General features: G+C 41.3%; 1 protein-coding gene across 2 annotated transcripts in view; it reads right to left on the reverse strand.

Moving 5' to 3' along the window:
* Positions 1-12: 12 nt before the first annotated feature.
* The window catches only part of LOC108726502 (protein prickle), a 60,355-nt gene continuing 42,903 nt past the window's right edge, over positions 13-17,464 (reverse strand). Inside the window, exons 1-7 of one of the 2 annotated variants that reach the window (XM_018454106.1) lie at positions 14,259-15,531; positions 12,235-12,541; positions 7,349-7,885; positions 3,218-3,537; positions 1,826-2,161; positions 1,079-1,491; positions 13-348 (exon numbers count right to left, since the gene is read on the reverse strand). In XM_018454106.1, the coding sequence (XP_018309608.1) occupies positions 95-348; positions 1,079-1,491; positions 1,826-2,161; positions 3,218-3,537; positions 7,349-7,885; positions 12,235-12,541; positions 14,259-14,782 (2,691 nt within the window). In that variant the 5' untranslated portion in view covers positions 14,783-15,531 and the 3' untranslated portion in view covers positions 13-94. Of the gene's footprint in view, positions 349-1,078; positions 1,492-1,825; positions 2,162-3,217; positions 3,538-7,348; positions 7,886-12,234; positions 12,542-14,258; positions 15,532-17,464 lie in introns of those variants that run through there. The other variant, XM_018454116.1, reaches the window with a different exon arrangement.

Consider the following 17,464-nt stretch of genomic DNA (forward strand, 5'->3'; position numbering starts at 1 on the left):
TTTGTAGGAACTCTTTCTCAGACGTCGTTTGTAGTTCTCCTAATTATCATTATGCTGGAGCGAGATCGAAACTCGTAGAGTACCGAAGGAGTTATCAAGATATGACGCATTTTTCGGTATCCCTCTGAGCTTGATTCGATGATGACGAAGAAGCGGGCGCGCGTTTTCGCGCGCACGCCACTGCGTCGTTTGGCACGTAAGAAATCCGGACGCCGCCGTAAGCTCGTCGTGGTGGTAGCGCGTAAGCCGCGGCCTCGTCCGAGCTGCTGGATGAGCTGCATGTCGAACAACAGCTTTCGACGTCGTCATCCTCGCCATCCATTCTTGACCTAGACGTGCCTGCCGTTCCTGCAAAGATATGTTTTGGTAAATGAGAACAGAACCCATTTAACAAGAATGGTAGATACTATACAGTTTTTAAATGATATTAATTTACGTCTCTTCGAAAAGTTGGAGGATTAATAAATCGGATTTTAGTAAGGCCATTTTATATATATTACGGATTTTTATACCAATGCTTTTTTGTTCAAAATTGATATTTGAGATGATCATGATTAACTGTGGATTTCGTTTTCAAAATCTTAATCATATTTTCTGAGCTTGCCCTAATTATGAGAATTATAAAACTGAGTTGACTCAATATTTGATCTTGAAATTTTTTCTCCTTATTCTATAACACATGTGGCTGCTAAGGCGAGTGTTAAAGCTTTAAATGGTTTTAATATTATTTATTAATAATACTAATTTTTACTCTTATAAGTCTTATTGAAACTAATGTTGTTTTGAGTTGATTTCTCGCTTGAAAAGTACGCTTTTCGGGTCGGTTTCAACTAAAGTTGAATCCTGAGGTCTCTGATTTCGCTGTTTTGGCATCAAGACTACGGAAATTTCAAATTTTTGTGGAATATTTACGTGTGCTCCCCGAAGAGGCATACGCTGGATCAAAAGATCCATCTTATCGCATGGTACTATGACCCTTATAAGTGGCTTGGAAAGCCATACAGGAGTGTAAAGAAGAAAAAAATCATCCATCAAAATATAAATCATCCACACATTTTTTTTAAGACAAGGATTTTACCCCAAGACGTGCTAGCGACCTCCTCGGGCTGCAGACTTCTTGATCGTGACACGTTCGTTCTCGACAGCGACGTGGGCGAAGGCGACGATGACGAATTCCGGTCGTTGGTTGGTGAGAGAGGGATGCGCGACGTCGCGCTGTGATCGTTGACATCTAGATCTCCCTGAAATCGCACACGTCTCGACGTCGGCGTCGGCGGATCCGTCTGGCTGGCTCCAATCCCGGGATTGGCCGGTGACGTCGCCGGCTCTTGCGACAGAACGCCGGCGGACGCCGCGCCGGCGGTCGATGTTGACATTGACGCTCCCGACGATGGTCGCGGAGGTGGCGGCAGTTCCGGCATACTCGATGCGTGGGTAGGTGTGCAATTCTGGATACATCTCAAAGGTTCTCGATCCCGCGCTTGCATCAGCCTGCAATACAATTGCGATTTATATATTAATGCATTTCTTGAAAAAAAATGTGAATGGAAGTGTAGGTTGAAAGTATAATATATATTGATCATACTTGCAAATTTCGATCATTATAAATTTCGATTATCACTGTTTAGATCTATAGGGTAAACAGAACAAATAGATTTTTAGATACCTCTCTATTTTTAGATTTTGGTGGTACTTTTACTTATTTTAGGTGTTTCGAAATTTTAACTCAAATGTTGCCTACTATATATTTATAGCTCATTGAAAATAAATCACAGTACTCAGATCACGCTGTTAATTCGAGTTTTCATATAGTAAAGTGACGTACCTTCCCAACTCACTGCAGTTTTCGTCAGGATTAGAGCCACGTTCCTGCAACAGTCTCTCAAGATTTCGCTCCAAAAGTACTCTGTCGAGACCACTGGGTCTGGAACCGCTGGAAGGAAGTCCTTCCGCGCCAAACTCGGGGCTCAGAGCGTTTTGGGTACTCTGGGTGGGCGTCGTTGCCAAGGAAGCGGAAATTTGTTGATGTCTTCTGGTCATTCGAGGCGAATTCCTAGGAGATCCGAGGGTATGCCTCGAACCTGGAGGAAGCGGAGGTGGAGGCGGTGGAGGTGGACTCGACGAACCCTCGCTCGTAGCCATCGTTTGCCTCCTACCACTCCTAGAAAATAAAAATATATTAGATTTTATCATGTAATTTGTTAAAACAAAAACAATAAATATAAAAGTGATGATATTTAATATAATTAAAAATATAATTTCGACTGCTGTATTTCGTAAAGAGATATCTAATTATAATAACCTATTTCTTGATATTCTATCTTCTTCACATTTTAATTAATTAAAACATATTATATATCAGAGATAAAAATTATTAAAATTTTTATCTCGTCAAACAATTATGTTGCAGTGTGCTACTAATTACTTCTCATTTTGAATTTAAATTATATCTACATTTACAGCATGCTAAAAATTGTCGACAATTAGATGCATAATGAAATTTAAATGCGACATTCAGCCCTCCTTGTGCACGCCTCCGAAACGAGGTCGTTATGTATATAAGCCGAATTTAAATTCAACCACGAAAGGCGCCGCTCTATAGGTGTCGCATTAACATGTCTTCAAGCATATGATCCAAGTGGCTCTGATTTCGTTAGCGATAATACCTATATACTAACCTGAATATCGTTTATAAAACATGTATATCGCTCAAATCAGAAGCTGAATAAAAAACCTAAATAATTTCCTGTCACTTGTATAATAAAATTAAAATATTTAAACGCAAATTAAAGATGATTAAATAAACGATTCGACAATTATTTTTTATTTATCACGATTTCAGTCCTGATCCGGACAGAACGTAAGACCAGTCTACTTAACTAATGTCGGCAAACTTTATTCTCAGTTTCAACGATTCTCCCATTTCCGACCAGCCATTTTCAAAGCGAAACAAGTTATATAGTGAAACTGGCTACATTAGTATAATTTATTGCCACCGTAATAATTTCTCGGCGTGCAACTCCGTTACTTGCGAACTCGGGAGCGGTGTACAGTTCGCAAGCTCATGCGTAATCGCGGGACGTTACCGGCGGCTATAATTTTTGCGGATCCGTGCGCGAACCCCCGCAGTCGGTGGCAGGACAATGAAAGCAACCCCCGTGACCCTCGCCTCGAGGCGAGGAGGTATGCGAGAGACCGCGCGGAGCAGAGTATGTACCTGAGGAAGGACAACGGGGGCGGGGGCGGCCCGGCGGAGGAGTCACTCGGTGTCGTCGGCGGTTCCCCCTTGCTGCACGCTATGCTGCAGTAAATGGCACCACGTCGCGGCAAGAACGGCCGGCCCAGAAGAGAAGTGCGGCAAGTGGCGCAGCAGAAGCAAGCCTCGGTCGCGTGCCAGTGCTGACCCTCGTGTGACATTTGGCCCTGGTCGACGCCGATCGGCTCGCCGCAGCTGTCACAATACTCAGCGAAGGAAGCGTCGAAGCACCTGAGACAGTACGGCCGACCTTCTCGCATCACATACCGCTGGCCGCCGAGCTGTAAACAGAAGAAGATGCACTCCGCGTGAATTTACGTCTACGAAGGTGGAACCAGATCAAGTAAAAATGAACATGAATGAATAAGTCTGTTTCAATGAACAGGCGGACGATGCTGCGGTATAAACAATCCTGAATCTACATTGATAAATATTGTATCACTTTTGATACATTAACTCGCTATTAATTTAGGACGTTATTAATGTTGAGTGATACAATATTATACTATCAATGTATAAATTTTACGCACATCTAGCCACTGTTAATATTATATAACACAAAGTTTTAATACATTTCACTTTTAGGTCGGCATTCATCGGTAATCAGTCGGCTATCAGTTTTTATTTGTCATAAGCCAATCACAGAACAGTATTAGCATCTTAAGACATTACTTAAGATGCTAATACTGCTTTGTAATTGGATTTATGACTCTTAAGACTACTTACATCTAAAGATTATTTAAGACAATCTTAAATATAAGAAATGAACACACATCAATTTTAATGATAAAATATTTACACTAAATACCACAAAGTAGCGAACCTCTTAATAGCACAGAAAATCTTTTCCATAGGCGTTCGACGCACGTGAGTAGCGTGAGTGAGAGTAGTGATAGAATCGTAGCCCAATAGGGCCCTGAATTTCATGTTTAAAAATGAAGTAGAGGTAATCCTATTTTATTACGTTAAGAGCTCCGAACTGCGAGCTATTACATATGTATAATATTCCTGTGTATAATCAAAATCTTTCTGATACAAATAACCTAATTATAATTTGAAAGGAAAGAAAGAATAAGCACACGATCAAATTCAATCTTGAAATGGTATGGAGAATGTAATCTAATATGTTTCCTCATAACACTTAAATTAAATATATAATGATACACACACAAAACTGTTTAAAAATCAAAATCGCTTATTACGCTCTCTGTTACAGCATTGACTATCTGCAGGAGATTCAAATCAATATGTATAATAAACTAAATTTCTAAAAACTTGTCTCCGTTAGCTTTTAGTAGAGATTGGACTTTTTGATGATCTGAATGTATAATTCATTGAGCATTAAGTGCACTGAAAGCATAACTTAATGCTGCATGAATTATACATCTCAATGAACTCGTTCAGTTGTACGTAAAATATACATATCGCTAATATTCTAGAATTAAAAAAAACGTTCGATCGCCACGTTCAATCGTAAACATTCGTTTGTATAATTAGTTCGTCTTTGCTTTTCTGAAATTATCTTGAAAAACGGTGAATCGCTCGTTTAGACGAATGGAAATCATATATAGAAGATGAGACTTCAAAAAATGAAAGATTAATACCAGTAGTTTCCACTAATGAAGATTAACTTTAATCTCGGTTCAGTTTATCCTTCATCTTTTTCTAATTCTTAGGACTAGAGAGAAAAAGGTAAGTTGAACTGAATTAAAGTTAATTTACTGATGGAAACAAGTATAAACCACATTCGAGTGACGCACGCGATTAGAGCACAAAAAAATGAAACACATTAATTTTTGTAAATAAACGTGTCGTATGTTATGTATGTACAGCTCAACCAAAAATATTAACTTTATTAACCATTATTTAACATTTTCGTTCAAAAATTGATTTATGACTGTGAATTATTCTTTGTTTCAAGAACTATTTAAGTTTATGTACAATGTTGGTAACTAGCAGGAAATACAGGTATAAAAGAATTTTAGATTAATAAAAAAAATATAGATGGCTAATATTTCTGGTCAAGCCCAGTAAACAAGAAACGTTCTGAAACGTACTGAACGTTCCTTGCTTAGTGGGAGGCTGTATAGTACATCATTTTGTTTCGTAGATATTGGAAAAGATTTGAGTTTAAATTCGAAAGGCGTCAATTTTAAAAGTAAAAGGAGCTCGGATAGAGTAGGAAGAGGATATCGTGCAATACATCATATCGAAAAACGGTAGCGCATTCCTCAACCACAGAAGAACAAAGTTGTCTTATCTCAACGTGGAGAAATAAGCATAGCTTCAGTGATAATGGCGGTACGCCAGTGACCGGTTATTCACTGGAGCATGTACTCTACATATACGGCGGCGATCTGATAAAGAGTTAGCTTCTTAGAGTTCTCGCTTCTCGCATACGTTCGCGATATAGATACCACGTTATCCCGCACTCTCAACCGGAGAGAATAACTCTTATATCATCACTTAGTAAATTGCGTCGAGTAAATTTAAATAAGAATCTCCTCCGCCCTCTCTTACTTAGAATTTTTCCCAGGTCTTCTCTGCGCGTGATAAATACATTCACAAGTTCACACCCGAAGCTAAACACAACCGGTGCGAGAAAGGCGGAAAGCAAGTGCTGCTTCTGTGCCTCTCGACGCTATCTAAGTCGGAAGACGTATCTGGGGATAGAGTCAGCTGGCGGGATTATGAATTGCTACGCAGCTGTAAATTCGATAGCGACGTAATCATTAACTTGGTGGCGCGCGTTTCCGATGTACGATCCCGCGGGTACCGTTAGATCGAAACGATTCGCCGCAGCACAGAGAATCGTCTTATGAAAAAATCTGATATTCTACATTTATATGTTTATAAACTCGATCCCATCATGCAGCATATCCAGTCTTCGTACGGGGAGAGTAGTTATGCGCGCCGTTATGTTGCTTGTCCTGTATTTATAACTGAGACATGTAGAATATCTTCATTAGTTGCTCGCGCGCGTTGGAACAAATAAATATATGAATATATTTATCTATCAGATAATCAAAAAAATTTTATCGTTTTTCGAGGGGACTGCAAAGTTTAATATGTATGTGAAAGACCCTACAAAGTCCTTGTTTTAAGTTTAACCACAGAATGTGCGTGTGCTATCGCTATTAAATGATACAGTATTGCTATCTATATGTAAATTTTACGTACAAGGAAATAGGCTACTCTCAATTAACATAATGCAACTTTTTCATACATTTCACAATTTTAATGAAAAAATATTTATAATCTAAACTTTTATATACAAACGTAATCTAATTATTAATTTAAAACAAAAGAAAGAATAAACGCACTATCAAGTCCAATCTTGAAATGATGTCGGAATGTAGTCCAATATACGGAATGTGGTCTTAAATAAAATATATAATGAAACAAAATAATAACATAGAATTGCTTGAAAATCGAAATCATTTGTCATGCTGTCTGTTATAAATACTGACTATCAGGAGATCTCAATTGATATGTAACGGACAGAATTTTTAAAAGCTTGTCTCCGCTTGTCCTAGCTTTTAGCATGGCAGATGGAACTTCGTAATGACCACTGAAGGCATAGCCTAGCGTTCAACAACCCCGCTCACTTATACGTAAAATTTATCGATAGCGTTTCTTTATTTTTAAATATCACTGAAGACAACCAGATTAAGGATTAAAACGTCGTTTGATTATATATAATTATAATTTTCATATTGCTATGATATTATATTCACAAAAAAAAAACAACCTGAGTATGGCTCCAATAGTCATTTTTATTCTTATGTTTCTTATTTATATGGTCTTATTATTAATTCCTTCTTTTTGAAGAAAAACATTTTTCTTGTTTTAAATTCCAACGTGAAGAAAATCCAACGTGATCGCGAAATAAGAATAGTCATCATTTTTGACGTCATATGAAGGGTTCTCTGGAAAAACGTTCTATCCACATTTTTTTAAATTTTACAGGAAATTGAAAAAATGTACAACGCGTTTTTCTATTAAACATCAACTTCTCATAAAAATGATGATTGCAATACTTGCAATGTTTCTTTAGAAAATCTTTAATTCATACTTATTCTATATTCTTACCTGCCGATCGCACTCGAGACAAGCAAAGTGACGCATATGCCACGCTCTACCCTCAGCTTCGGTGCACTCATCAGCGAGGATGATCTCGTCGCAAGCGCAACAGCGGGGTTTGAGGGTCTCTGCGTGGTGACGGCCGCAGTAGAGCCTGCCGTCTCGCCAGAAGTAGATTAGGTCCACTAGCAGTTGACGACACACGCAGCAGACGAAGCAGGCGGGATGCCAGAGAGCGGCCGGACCCGCGCGGCTTGCCGCCACGGCCATCTCGCCGGCCGCAATCGCGCGGCCGCACTCGCGACATCCGGCGCCATGCGGCCGCTCAAGCTGGCTCGCGTGTCCGCGTCCGAGAGCCTCGCGTTTCCGCTGACCCGCAAATACCCGCAGCTCGCGCTTCTCCTCCTCGGTCAGGCCGCTGCAGTAACGCGCCTCATTGTCGTGCGGCGGTAGCTGTTGCAGCAATTGCTTCACCCGCTCCCGCTCGCCGGCGCTACCCGCGTACGGGATCTTGTCCTCCGGCAGCGCGCTGAAGTACAGATGCACCTGCGAAAACAGACCGCGCGCGCGTGGATTCAGATTGGAGTCTCGAGCGAGGAGGCGGAGGATAGAAACTGATTGTGTGCTCGTAACCGAGCCTTGTATACCGTAAACGCTAACGTTGGGGCGGGCCACGTGCGAACGATAATGCAAGCTTATCGCGAAAATTGCATGAAGCGACGGCCTATAGTTACTTTACATCGAGCGTGGGACTTTGCCATATTTGAAGCATACTATCTTCTCTTAACGGCTCGCGGTGTGCCGACGTGTTTGCGAAGTGATTGGACGAGTTTGTGTTTAAAAAATAAAATAATATTTTTTAGATTAATTAAAAATATATTTATTTGTCTCGGATATAAAAAAACCTGTAACCCCGCACTAAGAAAATTTTTTGATGGTTGAAAGTAAACGAATCAGAAGATTCTGATTATAATTCTAGTTGAGATAACCAGAATTAGAATTCTAACAGGTTCAATCAGAAAATTTTGATTTGACATTTTCAACCAGAATTTCAATTAATGCAACTAGACTCTTTCTCGACCAGAATTTTTCTCTGATTCCAGACAAACATGATTTTCTCTGACATTCAATAATATTTTGAATTTTTTAATATTTTTGTCCTAATTTGGAAACTGTTAAGTATTTTGTTGAGAAATCAATTCAATATAGTAATATAGATTACTATTACTGCTGCTGACATTGCTGCTTTTTAATTGTTAAGTTGGTAGTATTTCAAAATTGCGTAGGTGTGATATACATATATTAAACTTCTTTAAAGCTAAGAATTTTAATTTTCTAGAAAATTTTGCAAAATTCCCTGACTTTTTCCCGATTATCCTGACGGTTTTTAATTTCCCTGACAATTTCTTGACTTTTAGTTTTGTGAAATTCAGGAGGTAATCCTGAATAAAAAAAATTGTAGATCTGGTTTGTCCATGTAGAAAAATCATTATTGAAGATTGATGATATACCTATATATATACAATATATTATATATATATATAAATGCGTGCATTACACATCGTCAGTTATTAACTGACAACTGAAACCGCAATAAATTCCAACTAATAATTCAGCTGACTTTTTGTCTCTTCATATGGTATCGTATAGATACCAGATATATGATATATGTAGACAAGGGGAAGAATTTAGTGTCAACTGTAGCTGACATTAACCGATGGTCATTGAGACTCGCTCTGACCGTCGCAAATTTAGATAAGTATCGGGATGGGCACTGTCAACATACCGAAGAGACGAAGGAAAACACTGACGTGCGCGTTTATACTACTGGGACGGAAACCTGCTGCGGTGGAATCATCACAATAAAGGGAGTAGGGAAGGCACGCCGGGATAAAAGTGCACGTGCGGTTTTATTTCAAGCGTATATTCTTACGACGGTATGTCTCGTGACGGGCTCGGTGTCATCGCGAGTATTTCCATAAGAATATCATCCTGTGGTGAGTGAAACGGCGCACGCTCGATAGCCGTTGGAATTTGCGTGTAATCGAGTTTCTACACAATCTAGCGGTAAATTTCTCCGCATTACGACTCGCGTCCGTTTATGAGTGGCAATTGCACCGTGCATGCCATTAAACACTTCGCGCCGCGCGCGTGGGTCTTGCGTATGTTCCTTTTGTTTGTGCCAGTCGTGTTCTTCCCTCGCGTCTCCTTTGCAAGAATTATCTGAATCAACTATCGATTAATAGTAAAATATAGTACAAAAAGTAAAAATATATATGGAAAGAAGGATTTTTCTCAAGTATTTAAAATTTTCCTTAGATACAGATCTGAAAATAATTTTGTTGAACCATTAAAATAATTACGTAGAAATCTCAAGTATAATGAGCAATGCTAGCAAGCAGTTTGAGCGTTCTATATAATTATTTTGACAGTCCAACAAAATTATTTTCAGATCTGTATCTTGTATCTGTATCTGTATCTATTTATATCACACAACTGGATTATAATAAAGAAAAAACTTGGCGTGTCCAGATCGCATTAAATTAATGTTCCACAATCAATGTTTTTATAGTATGGAAATTATTTCAATTCCAATTTAAAAAACAATATAAATATATTCACAGAAATGCGATTAATGTGATTCGAGCATCTATTTAAAATTTTTTTTCATAATTTAATTAATCATTTTAGTCATTTTAGTCCGTTTAATGTGTTTTAGAATTAATAGATGTATTTACAGATAAGCTTTGTCAAGGTCATTTTCTTTAGTAATAAACCGTTTATAAATATATATTTATAAACCTACCAAATATGAAATCTTTTGTTATCGAAGACTTGGTTGTCGAGACCTAATACTAGTAATATACTTTTAAGCTATAAATTAATAAAAATAAAAAAATAAAGAAAAAATATTATTCTTTCTCCTTTAAATTCTTATGCGTAAATTATATTTGAGAAAATACATTAGGAATATATCGCAAAATTCAACATAAAATTCCGAAGGCAAAACGTGAATTTCGTAAATATCAAGGGTTCTTTAAGGAAATATCGGTATCTTTTGATTCGCATAAAGATTGCACGTATTGCACGTATTGCTCCCTTGTTATGAACGCAAAATCTTCACGAATTGCCGCGCGAATTGTTGTGCTTTCATATACACTCGAGATCTTCGCGCGAAAACGCGAATTGACGGCATCGTCGTGCGGGGAGGGGGGGGGGGGGGGGGGAGCGAAAAGCTTGTTGCGCGGGATTACCGTCCCCTCGCCGAGAACGCCGAGTCATAATATATAATGCGCGTTAGACGTAATGACACTTAAAATGAATAAAGAAAACGCGCGGACGGACGCCGCTAGGACGAGGAGCGAAAGCGGGAAATAAAAGGGATGGAGGAGGCGGAGGAGACGAAGAGAAGAAGAGGAGGAGAAAGAGAAGCGGATTTGCACGTACCGTAGGTACGCGGAGTCACGAAATAAACGACAATGTTGGCGTGCGGCACGCAAAAGCTAGTACGCATCACCGAGAGAGAGAAAGAGGACTCTATTCCGCGCCGACGCGAAACTCTCGCGCTTAAACCAATTAATGGACGGCGAGTGCGTTAGTTAGCTCCTTCGGCGGGAAGAAATCTAACATAGAATTATTCCGATTGTATGCTATTGAGCGTTTAATTAAATAAAATGATTTCGTTTTTGACATTCCGCAACATATTTCGGTATATGAGAGGGTGCTTTCGACTTTAGACACGTTAGACAGGAATCGAAGAAAAAGAAAGAACGATAATAGTCTTTCAATATAATACATTCTATAGGTTGTGTTCCAAAATGCACTGCCGCCGTTGAAAACCTATACTTCATACATAATTTGCGTTAGGTACACTATAGATTTTCGGTAATGACAATGGATTTTGGATCACAATCATAATTGAAGGGCTTGCTGTAATAATGAGCTAACCCACATTTTATAAAAATGGAGTAAATAAATTTTAGATGAGAAAAATATCAATATCACATGTTTTAATTTTAGAGTTCATTTACTCCGTTTATTTTTACAAAATGCAAGTTAACCTACTGTTGCAGCAAGCAATAAAGTTTAGTTATAAATTTATTATAATTTAAAATTAGAGAAGTAGAAATTTCACTTATTTTTATTGCGTTATGCGGCAGCATAATTTGAACATGTTCTTTTTTTGAGAATGGAATCTCTCAAAAAAAAGGGGAGCTCGAAAGATACAACTGTACGGTTAATACATTTTGTATCTTCTGCATTCTCTCCTTTCATACCCTTTTTCGGGTGAACCCCCGATTACGCTTTATCATCGTTATATCCAGCGAGAGCTTTCACCGGCGTGCGGTCTGATGACTCACTGCGCCGTCGTCGTTCACGATGGTAATCGTCCCGACGATCTGGAGGCCCGCTGTCGCGGTCAGTGGTACCCGAGGAGACGAATCACCGGAGACACCCTCGCATTACACGCATACGCGACAGCTGAGAAATCGTTCTCACCTCTTTTTTCTCTCATATATATATTTCAACAGTGAATTAATTAATCTTTATTATTACATAAAGTACCTATAAAGTCCCATAAAAATTTTTGATCTGTTTATCTAGTTTACTTATTGTCAGTCTCATTATTTTAATCTTCGACCTTTTTTGGAGTACTGTTATTACACGGATAAGTTCGTTAGTGTTTATTTTTTATGCCTTTTCAAACTACGATGTGCCTACATGATTTTATTATATCAAGATGAAATAAAGCTGACTTATTATTTTAACTATCGACCTTTTTTAAAATATTGCTGCTGCATGTATACATTTGTCGGTGTTTATTTTTGTTTTAGACTACGCTTCGTGCTCACAGAATTTTATTATATCATGGTAAAATAAATCTGTCATTCTACCTGGTCGGGCCTCAGTCCGGGTGGCACCCACGTGTACTCCTCGAGCGCACAACCGCTGTCGTCGTCGCTTTGCGAGTGCCTCTGGTGATGCTGCATCAGAGCCTCCTGCAGCGCCAGACCGGCCGGCGCAGCTTGCACCGGGCTCTTGAACGGCTCCTGGTGAGGCGCGCCCTCGGCGCCGCTCGGAAAGGCCATGGCCATCGCCATCGGCGGACCTGGACCCAGGCCGAGTCCCGAAGGACCGCCCGCCTCCGTCGAAGCCCGCTGGTGTTCCTCTCGCGGGCACCTGCAGCTCCTGCACACTTTCCTGGAAAAAAAAAGATATTCATAAGAACAACCTTATTTCATTAATAAATCTAAATATTTTTCCAAATTACATTGACATAATGTATTGTTCAGGATGTTTATTCGTAAAAAATATTCTTTGAAAATTCTTGAATTTTTTTATCAAATGGAACGCAGCCTATGTATTGTATTTTTTATAATGTCTAATGGGAAATGAGATAAAGAAACATGCTAAATATAATAAATTTACAATATATGTATCAAGATACTATAAGATCTCAAGTTAGATGTAAAAGGATTCTCACGGGAGTAATCCTTCAGGAACTGTGTAATTGTGTTTTTACGTTCATGTTTCCTTGAATTAAATTACAGACCTACAATTTAGGATCTTCCTATTATTAAAGCCTGGAATTTTACCTAATTACAGATCTAAATTCTGTAAAATCTATCTGGCTTAGGGTAGCCTAGAATTCTGAAATGTAGAACCGAGTGTAGAACTTAAAATCCAAAATATAATATATTCAACAGAATCTAGAAATTCTGCTTAATCCATAAATATTTCTGCGCTTATTAGTGTGTCTTACACATGTGAGGATACAAGAGGAAAATTGGGAACGCGCGGTAACGAGAGAAATTGAATATGATGTACGACAAAATAGAACGAATGCTGAATTATTACTGCCTAACTAGATATTACCGCTGACGGCACTTAGTTCCTCGCTTGAATAAATCGATACGATTCAATCTAAAATTTTTCGCTTTGCGAGCGTGTAAAGAAATCGCACGTGCTGTTCCACATGTTTTGGATCAGCGAGCACTTAAGCTATCAAAACGTTCGTGTGAGGATGTTTTCCACCGTACAGTTGAGAAACGATTCATGATTAATACAAGTTTCGCTGTGGGCTGTACAAATATGTCGTTTTCCTGCATCGAGGACAACGAAGATTTAAATTAAACCGTTAAACAGGAAATTGCGTTCTAGATAAATCTACGTGAAAGTAGACGAGATAATAAAAACAAACTAATAATGTTCAGTCACATACGGCATTTGATTTTTAATTTTCGAAATATTCGCGTCGTTAAATTTCTGGCTCGTAAATTTAATTTCTATGAATATATCGTTTGATTCCATCGCAACTCGTGCATATGTAGTATTTCCTTATTAATAAAGATATTTACTTAGTACCGTTATGTTCCTTAATGTCTGGCGTTTAAACTAAAAAAATTTTTTACGATATATTTATTTTTATGAAAGTTAGCAATCGAATATGGACTATACTTTACTGAAGTATTGCCGCGTAATGTGACGTTTAAGAGTTAAATATCTTAAAAATCACTTCGTAATTCAAACTTGAAAATCACTGTAATTCAAATCAAACTTATATTAAAAATTAGATATAATAAAATATTACTTTTAAAATTAGATAAAATAAAATATTACTTTGCCTGTAAAATATAGAATTTGCAAAAAATTCCTAATTTTTATTAGTATAATTTGGAAAAAACTGGCACTTCAAAATTAAAATTTTACATTTTTATTCAGAAATATTCCACACATTCAATGTAGGTACATATGCACAGATTCTTCACTTAGCTTTCAGAATAAATGCTTCACATTTTACCACAACACACAGTGTTTTTTTTATAACGTGACTTCCTTGAGTTTTTCCGTAAAGAACAATTTTACGTCCACGGAAAAAAATGTCGAAAAATTCCTCTCTCCGACAGTGGCAACTTACTCGGAACAACCGGCGGTCGCATCGTAACTCGAATGCATCGAACCGCAATCGGCTATGCGGCCGCATTCCGCGTCTCCCGCGGCACGGCGACCGAAATTGGTTCCACCATCGTGATGAGCGCCCTTCAGGAACTCCACGCACTTCTCCGTCGGACTCGCGCGCGACGTCGCCAACGCCGGGCACCCAACCACCACAGCGACGACATCGTCGACGACGTCGTTGTTGCCGTTCGCGCCGTCTTCGCGATTTCTCAGAAATGCGTCCAGGTAATGATGCTCGGAGTCGGTAATGGTTGGAAGATCATAAACACCGGGCGTCGCCCAAGGCGCATCGATACCGGCGGTACGCGCTGCGACATCCTCGTCGTTTTGGTTGCCACTATTCCTGGCATCTTGATTGTTCTTTCTGCCGTAGAGTTTGCGTAAGTACGCTTCCTGGTGGCTCCTGGTGGCCCAGCATCCGCCTTGCCACCATCGCTTCGAACCGAGCACCGCCGTGCGTCTTCTCCGCGCCAAGCTCGACATGCTTCTTCTTACGCGACGAATGGCGGCGAACGCGATGGACGAGCAGCGACAACCACATCCGGACCGACAACCGACGAGGACGAGGTGGTCGTTAAGATCGATTTCCACCGGCGGTTTCTTCCTCCGTGTGCTTCACGGCGTAACCCCAGCCCGACGGTAATAATCGCCGTGGCCGAGACCTTCTAATCTAGGGAACGCCGGCGGGGTCCTCTCTCCTTCCTTCTTCCCCCCTACGGTATATTATGTCCCTTTTCGCGACCACCGCCGCCCGTTCTCTCACAAAAGCTAATAAGACGACGCTTCGGGGCACTCGAGACACACTGGGCTTTTTGCTCCCACGTAGAACCCTTCTGCCCGGTATAAACGTATTAAATGCCTCTCGTGGTATACGCTCTTGATTGCGTCTGGAGCCTGACTTTCCGGCTTTCTTAGAAATGATGGCTCGTCAAAGAGGCGTTTGTCCGTCACGAGCGATGTTTTCGTGGCGATATATTTGGAGTCTTCTTGGGGAAGCTTTAATGAGATATACCCGCTTCAGCTTATCTCTCATCAATATTTTTTCCTTGACGTCAATTTAGCTGATCAATAGACTAATTGGTCGCCAAGACATCGTGATCTATCACTTCAACTTTCCTCCTCACGATGCTTTTCCCCGAATGCATTTTCGCCAATCGCCACAAAGACTCGCCAATCTGTTCTTCTTCTTCTTCTGTTCCCCAGAATGTTTTTCCGACTCATATCAACAGGTCCAGTGGCTTGTCTCCTCGAAGACGAAGAATAAGCTTCATTTCTTACAAATCAAATTCTTCACAAGCGTATTTATAATAACTGACGATCACAACAGCAACTTCGCGAAACGAAGTCCGAGATCACGGGAAACATCCTTCTCGATCTGTTCGCCGACATACCTTCCGTTGCAGTTCTCTCCGTTATCACGATACGTCAACAACGCCCGCGTAGAAACCACCTTCGTAGAAACATCGCGTCGAAGTTCATCGCTGCACGTCATTCTCCTCGCGTCCTTTGCAGAACGGACTTAGGGAGGAAATGAGAAAATTCGCGAAACACAATCGACATTTCGTACTGCGAGAGGGAGACGTCTCACGATACAAAGATACCCCGTCAGAATAGAAGCGTCTCGTGCCGAACGGAGAATGGAGCGGACGCGAGAATGATGGAGAGTTCAATCGCGCGGTGTAATATCGTCGTCGTCTCGCGAGCGTCTCGCCACCGGTGGGATCGGACTCATCGCGCCGCTCGTTCACCATCTCTCGATTGGCACGCGCGTTCGCGAAACGCGAGCAAACCTCGCGACCTCGGTCTCGAGCAACAAGGGCAATAGAGACGACGACGGCGGGGGAGGAAGAGGCAGCAAGAGACGGAGTGATCGGAGAGAGAACGAGAAAAGGGAGAGGACCGAGTGCGCTCCGGCGAAAGTAATCGCCGTAGGAGGTGAGGATCGCGGGAGGGAAGAATCGTGAAAGATAAAGAAAGAGGAAAACAGAAAGAAAAAGAGAAAGAGAGAGAGAGAGAGAGAGAGAGAGAGAGAGAGAGAGAGACAGATAGCTGGGAAGAAATAGGGTGGGTAAGGCAGACCGGAGGGATGAGGACCAATCTGTACGTATAACCGGTAGTACAGCACGGATTAACGTTTTAATACGCGACACCTATCGCGCGGTACAAACACGATTGGTCGAACGGCCCGAGATATGCGATCTGGAACTTGCTCAGATCCTTCTCAGGACCTGATTGCAGCAGATGCGTGGAAACTAGTATGCGCGGATGACAGCCGCGAACGATTAGCGTGTTGCGCGGAATGATCAGCGATTATTCGTGATCGAGCGGGTCCGTTTCGTCGTTAAGCGTCATTCCGTTCTTCGGAGCACTCCTCTGAGCGTGCTCCTCCTCCGCGAGTCGATCACGTCCGTTTTCAGTTGCGAGAAATCCGGATGACACCCGCGTGGAAACTTCGTCGCGACGATTGGTCGTGTGACGCGATCGTGGAAAACATGACGGAATGCGATTGACGCGCGGCGCGACGCGACGCGCATTAAAACCTTCAGAGAGGCGGCGTCATCGTCCTTCGTTCTACCGGCACGGGGCGTGCTGAGGCCGAGCGGACACTGAGCATACTCTGGGACTCAGCGGGCCCCGGTGTCTGCGGGACACGCGGCGTGAGGGGGACAAGCCGGGGCCCGCGAGCGAGTGCCGGCCCTGCGCGAGGAAGGAGGAACGAGCGAGCGAGCGAGCTGAGCGTGCGAGCGTGCGAGTGCCCACGTCGGTGCGTGTATAACTCTCCGACGTTACCAATACGCGCGCGAACTCCCCTCTTCGCCGTAGAGTCTCCTTTTCTCTCTCTCTGTCTCTCGCTCCTCTCGATATATTTATATTCGTTTCTAATACGTGCGGCGTGTCGGGGCCTGACGCCTTTCGCCCGTGGGCCTCACCGTCGGAATACGCGGGGCCCGGTTCCGCGTATGGGTGCCCCGCGACGGGCCTCGGGCCCCCCGAGCTGGCAAACCGAGGACGCTCTGCATTTATTCCATGCTCTACTCTCTTCTGCTTCGTTCTGTTCTCTTCGAGGAACAACTTCTGCTACTTCTACCTACAACGATGTCGTTCTAAGAGACACACGCCGCGTTTCTCTATGCTACACACAAGACGACATTTCGTTCGCTCTTC

The sequence above is a fragment of the Mycetomoellerius zeteki genome, unplaced genomic scaffold (genome assembly GCF_001594055.1).
Source record: "Mycetomoellerius zeteki isolate Tzet28-1 unplaced genomic scaffold, Tzet1.0 scaffold111, whole genome shotgun sequence".
NCBI lineage: Eukaryota > Metazoa > Arthropoda > Insecta > Hymenoptera > Formicidae > Mycetomoellerius > Mycetomoellerius zeteki.